At 49.3% G+C, this 7509-nt stretch overlaps 1 protein-coding gene across 4 annotated transcripts in view; it reads left to right on the top strand.

Moving 5' to 3' along the window:
- The first annotated feature begins 4586 nt into the window (after positions 1-4586).
- Positions 4587-7509, top strand: part of Msx (homeobox protein Msx) — a 75046-nt gene continuing 72123 nt past the window's right edge. For 3 of the 4 annotated variants that reach the window (XR_001096107.2, XM_012286305.2, XM_012286304.2), the window contains exon 1: positions 4587-7448. Coding sequence is in view for 3 of the 4 variants with exons in the window: in XM_012286305.2 (XP_012141695.1) it covers positions 6428-7448 (1021 nt within the window). In the remaining variant the exon portion in view is untranslated. The remainder of the gene's footprint in view (positions 7449-7509) is intronic. The other variant, XM_076535346.1, reaches the window with a different exon arrangement.

Here is a 7509-nt window from a genome sequence, read left to right as displayed (position 1 = left end):
ATTTTTGCTGCCATTTACCCTTTCATGACTGACACTACTGACACTGTAACAAGCATTGCAGGTGAACATACTTGATTACATTTTTTAAACATACTGTTTTTACTGTACTATGCACTGTCATGTACTCTTTGATGTAATCGTCATGTATCATACCAGGTATATAAATTCGGTAGAACTTTTCGTAAAACTGACGTATTGAATTCACGTGTCTACAAACTCCGATGTGAACACGATCATCGGATTAATCGAACAATAAATCTCGTCGAAATTTAGTGGTTGTATGGTAAAATAAATTGTGACGGACATTTTTGAGCCGACTGTATGGGACGTCGCGACACGGCCGGTGATCGACTGTCTTTATCGCGTTCGATTTTGATTCACGCGGACAGGGGACGTCGACTGGTTTTATCGAATCCAGAGCCGGCTAAAAGGGACTCGAACGACCCACCTGGATTTGACGTCACGTTATTTATACCTCGAACGCGACAGAAGCGATACACGGACCGAACCGATTAATTTCCTGCAGAACGGCCGGAGAAAAAGAGACAAGAAGAACATCGAAGACGTCGTCGCCGTTCGAACGGATAAAAGAAATTCGTCGTTCGTACGAAACGACCTAAAGCGGCCCAACGGAGTTTAGAAGAGGCGTGGAGAATATCCGGGAAAAAGCTGGCCATTGTGCGAGAAACAGCTCGAGCGTGACGACGCGCGAGAAGCGGACTCCGGACAAAGCCATTATACGCGGGCTCCTATTATGTGATTGTTATGAATTTCCTATTAATAATAAATAAACAAACATAATGGAGGCCGTCGCGGTGCGTTAGCCAGCGGGACGCATCTGGTTTCGTCCGGGGGTTGCTGCATTCTTTGCGACACTCGCTGGAACGCGCGTGTCTCGGAGATACGCTTTTACTCTCGCGCGATTGGCTCGACGCGACTCGCGTCGAATCGTCATTGGCTGAACGCTTGAACAATGACCGGTTACAAATCATCCCCTTTTATACGCTAGACGATCAAGTACGCGTGACGAGTCCCTTATTTCCTTTTTTCTTGCCGAGGGTAAATTCGATTCGCAAGCAGAGAGATCCGGATACCAAGTCGATCGTTTCACGACACGAATGGAGACTTGGCCAGCAAATTGAAATTTATCTTCCCTTTTGAATACTCGTGTTTCTCGTTCGGTGATGAACGTGGCCCGAGATTTAAGGGTGGCTAAATGAAAAATTGGAAAGAGCTAGAAAATCTACTGTGCCTCGCGAGTTTCGTCAATTTGCATGATTGATTTTCATATTATGGGACAAGACATTTCTGAAGAAAGGAAGAAGTTTGAAGACCTGTTTCAACAATTTTTCCGACGAATTCGTTTTGTACGCGACCCCTAATGGTATTTTGAAAACAGGTCAAAGATGTTTGACGATCAAACACCCCGTCGTCTCGAACGTGGCGAGTCGACTCGCGAGCAGATAAGGTGGTACAAACAGAGCCCGTTCGAGGGAACAAATTTCGACCATCGAAGGGATGGAAAAACGTGAGGAGTCGCAAAGTCAAGTTTCCACGAGCAGGTAAAACGACGCTTTTCGAGCCGGGTCACGGTAACCCGTCGTGCATCTCGTCCTAATCCTGTTTGCAGGACTAGGTAACCGTTGCACTGCCTCTGTTTGATTATTTTTGGATTTCCCAAGGTTCCACGAGAGTCCGTGCCGCGTTTTGTTCGCTGTTTCTCGTTGAATAATTCTGTCGTACGCCCACTGCAAATCCTCTTTGCCGTCTCACCCCTTCTAATCCGAAAACATCGAATAATTTTAAACATCGAGTAGTTCGTTACTTGCGAACGAATATTTTTACGAAGTCACAAAAAATATATTTACTTTGATTTTCAGTTCAAAGCTTATCTGTTAGTCGACTACCTTAGACCGATGCTTAATTAGCTGACTACCGATACTTTTATACAAATAAATTATAAAATTTATGCGCTTCACAATTTAGGGATTTAATGATTTACATTACGAACTTTGATGTGTCGTACAAGAATGAACATATGTGGATAGTTCTTGAACATGTTCTATTGTCTTCCCCTATATCGTTTTACCTAGAAAAGTTCAGTATGCCCGTACACGAATTAAGAAACGTCGAAATAGGCGGAGTTGGTCACCTGCGATAAACCACGTTGCTGGGTGCTTATTGCTGGTGCCTGGGTCGACAAAGGCCCAGGTATTTAAGATTCCATTGTACCTTTTAAACGAGCCGCATTATTTCGTTAAACTGTAGGCGTGGTGCGAATTTCGGGCTACGCGGGAACGGCCGGATTAAAGAACCGACGCTGCAGAACTCTCCGTGACCCACGTTTCAGACTGGTACCTCGTGCAAAAATTTGTAATCTCAGTTCTCGTTTCATAACTTCGATTAATTCCCGAATCTCGGTCGCGGGTTGAGAGCCTCACAGGCTGAAAAAAGGCAGAGCCGATTTGAAAACGACTACTTAACTCCCAGGAGCGTCGAAACGAGACGAGCAGAGCAGCTAGGGGAGTCGGTCGAGCGTGAAACGCCAAACTAAACGGCGCTTCGAGGCCCAAATACGAGAGCGGATTCCCTACGCGTCCTTACACGCTCCCCGTGGTGTCTGACGCACACACGCTCGCCTGTTTATTCGTACGGTGTACGTAGGAAAGCGCAAAAAGGGCATAATGGACCCCGTAGCCAGATAGGTGTACATAATGAGGTTAACAGAGGGGTGGAGTAAGGGAGGGTCGAGTAGCGGGGTGGTTGTGTCGCGATACGGCAGAGAGAAAGAGAGAGGAGAGGACGGAGAGATCGTTCCCCCTTCGTCCAGGACGCATCTGCCCCATTATGCTGCCCTGGGGCACTCCCGAGACCATTAATCCTCGCTAAACGACAGCCATTTTGTACCTAAACTGGATTGCCGACTCACTAACTGGTTTTGAGGACGCTTAATAGACTACTCGCCGCTCCTATTATGGCGATCGCGCATCCGCGCTATATTTCGGTGTCGTTTATTCCCCGCTAATGTGCAAACGGCTTTGGAAATCGAACCAGCTCCTCCTTTGGTACATGACTCTGGCGAGAACGACGCGCTTCTAGGTGACTTTTTTAAACTCCTCGTTTTTTTCCAGACAAGGGTTGATCCGCTCGATTTCTGCCGGCTGATGATAATGATGATGATTGGAAGAAACGTTCACTACGTAGGATGTTCTCACAGGATGGATTATTAAACGAGGGGATATACTAGAGCAGGTAATTTGCCTGATAGTTTGCCTGCTATACCATGTTTGCTGGCTTAAGTACTCTATTGACCACTCATTCGCTTGTACTTTAGTATGCTATCAGCTTTGCTTGCTGTATCTGATAGAATTCACCACTTGTTCTGTCGCTTGAAACTCGGCTTTTGTACTCTATTGACCTCTTAGTGAATCGATAATGTACTACGTGCATGCTAAATGAAATTTTCCTTCTCATTTCATTCTACCTGATATACTCTATTGTATATATAATTTGCTTGCAAGATTACAATTTCAATAAGTTAACGATAAATATCAGAAAAAATAAAAATTGTTTAGAATAAAATAAAAGATACGAGTGGATTAGACAAGTATACAAAATTTTCATGTAAACGAATCTTACACCACAAGTAAAAGATTTTAACGAAAAAAAATATTTGAGAATAGTAGGGAGAATGAACAGCAGTGTAAAGGGAGGTTTATAAAGTCTCGCACAGATCGTTCCCCTCAAAGATCCTTCATTTTCGGTGGTTTCTATTCCGGAAAACACGCCATAGGGTTCCTGTCGTACAGTTGTAACAAGATTTTGGTTAATCGGCTTGACTCCGAAGTCTGGGACATGGTAAGTCTGCTCCTCTTCCCTCTTCAGGCTCTCCCTCGGGACCCCGTGGGTTTTAGCTGTCACTCTAGACTATCACCACCAACCTGCCAATCGGATTACTCTAATCCTAAAACGTTGTTTGTCTGGTACATAACATCGCGAAAATTTTGCGAGTCTTTTCATGACGTTTCTAACACTTCTCCAAAAGATATAAACGATCGAGGTTATACTTTACGATATTTGTTCCTCTCGAACCGAACTTCTAACTAATAACGAGTAATCAAATCTTGCAAGATTCGTATCTCGTCACAGCATCGGTTTACAAAAAAAATGAAACTTTAAATCAGAAAACCCATCTTCGCATCGCGTCCGTCATTTCCTGCAGAACCACTTTGAAATCCACAACAAGCCCGGCGGTCTGCCAATCAAAGTTCCAATTTCCATCGATCATTTACCCTTCAATACCCCCGAGCGCAATCCAGAAACACCTCGCGATCGTTTAGCAAACCAGAAATCGCGAAACTCTTTCCGTGGAAAAAAGCTGGTTCAACGGCATACGTCGAGGAAAGCGCGCCGACAGCGTCGTTATCCCGTCACGAGGCTCGCACGGACAAGGAAGGGAAACGTCGGAGCGTCGGTGTGCGCGCACGCACGCACGCACACTCGCGCCGAAAGGCGCAACCACAGACGCAACGGGGATTGCCAATCAATTCGCGCATCGCGCACGGGAATTAGACAATTAGGAGTCGTCACGTTCCCCGAGCAGTTGCCTCATCATCCCGGTCCCCGCGTCGCGTCGTTCCGCTTCAGCCCCTTTCCGACCTGCCCCCACCCAGCGACGCTCGTCGTCGTTTCATCCCCACGTCCGTAGCTTTCAATCGACGAGCGTCCTCGGTCCCGAGGATGGCACCGCCATCTGGCGGACGGCGGACGCGTAAACCCGGGTCGATTTCCCCCGCTGGTCGCGAGCCGAGAAGGTTTCGAAGCGCGTCGAGACGCTTCGATTGGCGGAGCGGAGCGGACGAAACACGCCTACCATCGAGGGGTCCGGGTTAGGTACGTAGTGTGCCTGGAGTGGTTGGCATTGGTCGAGGATAGGACACGGTACCGGTTCCACGGGTTTCGCGGGGGCGGCGCGCACAGGCGGCAAGCACCGCGACGCCGGCCGCCACCGAAGAAGAGAGAGAACGCCTCGGCAGGCCTGTCCGCAGCCGAGCTGGTAATCAGTGTCGTTTCCGCGGCAGCAGTGGCCACCACGCGGCAGATTACGCAGATTACGCCTGCACACCCCCCGCGTACGGTTGTGACGAGCTTGTGACAGTGCGACTACCTGCTTTAGAACCGCTGGAGCATTCCGCTTCCGGTTACTTACGAGGACAGCTCTGGCAGAACCGCCAAGTGGACGAGTGCTTCGATTTTCGAGTGACTAGGACTAGGATCAAACCTCGTTGTCGAAGAAACAGCTCCACTCGATGTGATAATGCCAATTCTAGACTTAGCACCCAGAGTCTACAACGTTCAGACCCGGTCGTTTATGTCCCTTGGTCTTTGCCGAAGAACCTAGTTGACGCTGCAGAGAAACAGGCGTCAGAGATAAACGTGACAGTGTGGATAGTCTTAGACCTAACTCGAGAACTACATTCTGACAAAGTAATCTGTGTACCTTCGTCGAATCTGACCAAAATTGATAGTTCCAAGGACGACTTTGATCTTAGGTTACAGTGTTAATTCCAGACCTAACCCAAAAGCAATCAGATTCCGGTTTGGATTCGATCATTATGCCCTCCATCTCCGCTGAGGAACCCGGTCGACACTGCTAAAGAGTCCGAAGGATGAATTCGACGCGGTGTTAATCAATCTCAATCTTCCACGAACCCCCAAAGGCGACAGAACGCTGCTACTTTGCGCTAACCCGAGAGATTGCAGGGTATTAGAGCAAGATCTCGTCGGTTGATGTTTTTGGTCGTCGAGGGTGAAACAGAAGAAACTCGAACTGTCGCATCAGTGGGTCAAGAGAAACGTGGTCAGCCTAAGTAGTATAATGTTGGACGCCCGGAGGAGTCGGACCGTCATGTTGATCTCGTAAAGAAACTGCTTTGACTTTAATGGGGGGATCCGCTCGTGCCGGCTCGGTCGGTCCGCGGCGACGCGGCGGATTCCAAGAATAACGGGCTTTGGAATCGCTCGGGATGCCAACTCGTGAGAACAATCTGGATGACATCGCTACGAAACTGATCGCGAGCTGATAAAACGACGATCGAAAATTCGCCGTTGCGATGACGGTTCCGTGTTGGCTGTCGCGTTGATGTTTAGCAATTCGCGTCGACGCGAGCCAGCCTGTGGATAAGGGACAGAAATAGAGTAGGATGATCGTATCGTAAATCGTCGGTGGTCCACGGACAGTCGGGAGGATCAAGTTGAGTGCGAAAATACGATGCGGGTCAAGTGATCGTAGGTGACACCCTCGAGATTGGCCGCTTCGAACGGGATAATATCCAACGGGATAGCGCGTAACGTTACACGGTGCCGTAGTTGATCGATCCAGCGAAGGAGAAGCAAAAGAGGAAGAAGAGGAAAAAAGTGGACCGGTATGAGCAACAGCGAGGGCGTGGTGACAGGTCAGGGCACCGGGAGCGATCGTCTATGCGAGGACGTCGACATGGCAACCTCAACGTCGGCGTCGTCGAACCTGAAGCCGCGAAGCGGTAAAATCAGCTTCAGCGTGGACTCCCTGCTGAGCGACATGAAGAAGACCGCCGTTACCGGCGGAGCGTTCGCCAGGCGCGAGAACGACGACCGAACGGAGGCGGAGAAAAACTTGGACATGGAAGCCAGGTATCGCGAGCTGTTGATGGAACAGCAGAGACTACAAAGCAGAGAATTGTTAGCGAGGTTGAGTCCGCATGGTCTGGCGTTCGCCAATCACCATCATCATCATCCTTCGAGTAGACTGGATCAGGATCACCCGTCGGCGGGCCGGCAAGAGATCCTCACCGTGAAGGACTTCTCGAGAACGACCAGCCACGACAAGTCCTCCTCTCCAATTAGGATAGACCAAGAGGTTCAGAAGGATCGAGACGAGCGACGATTGTCCACCGGCTCGCCGGCTAACAGGATCGCCGAATCGATGATCCAGAGGGAACGCGGCCAAGAGGATGACGAGAGGATGGACAGGATCGCTAATCCGCGATCCGTGTCGCCGGTCAGCAGACGAGAGATCATGGACGATAGAAGCGACTCCGAGGCGAACCGTTCTCTGGAGGGCGACAGAGCCGACCATCTGGATCTCGAGGATCAAGAGATCAGAAGCGTGGGCCAGTCGGAGGATCTGAACGTGATGGACTCCGACTGCGAACTAGAGAGAGATCTCGACAATAACCAGGAGAAGGAGGAGAAGTCCAGTCCGGTAGTGCCTCAACCGATTCATCCTGGAGTTCAGAGGCCGTCACAAGGACCGCCTTACCTGACCGGGGCACCTGGTGCACCCGGATGGAATCCCGCGGGATTTCCGCATTCCCTCGCGGGATTCGCGTGGCTACCCCCACCTCCGCACCCCCACAATCCTCATGGACATCTGTACACGCCGCATGGTGGACCTACTAGTCCGAACGGTGAGCTAATTTCCTTCTCGAATTATTTTTAAATATTCTCTATTGTAATCAAGCAATATAT

This window comes from Megachile rotundata, chromosome 9 (assembly GCF_050947335.1).
Source record: "Megachile rotundata isolate GNS110a chromosome 9, iyMegRotu1, whole genome shotgun sequence".
NCBI classification, from domain to species: Eukaryota; Metazoa; Arthropoda; class Insecta; order Hymenoptera; family Megachilidae; genus Megachile; species Megachile rotundata.
This window is presented reverse-complemented; position numbering and strand designations above follow the sequence as displayed.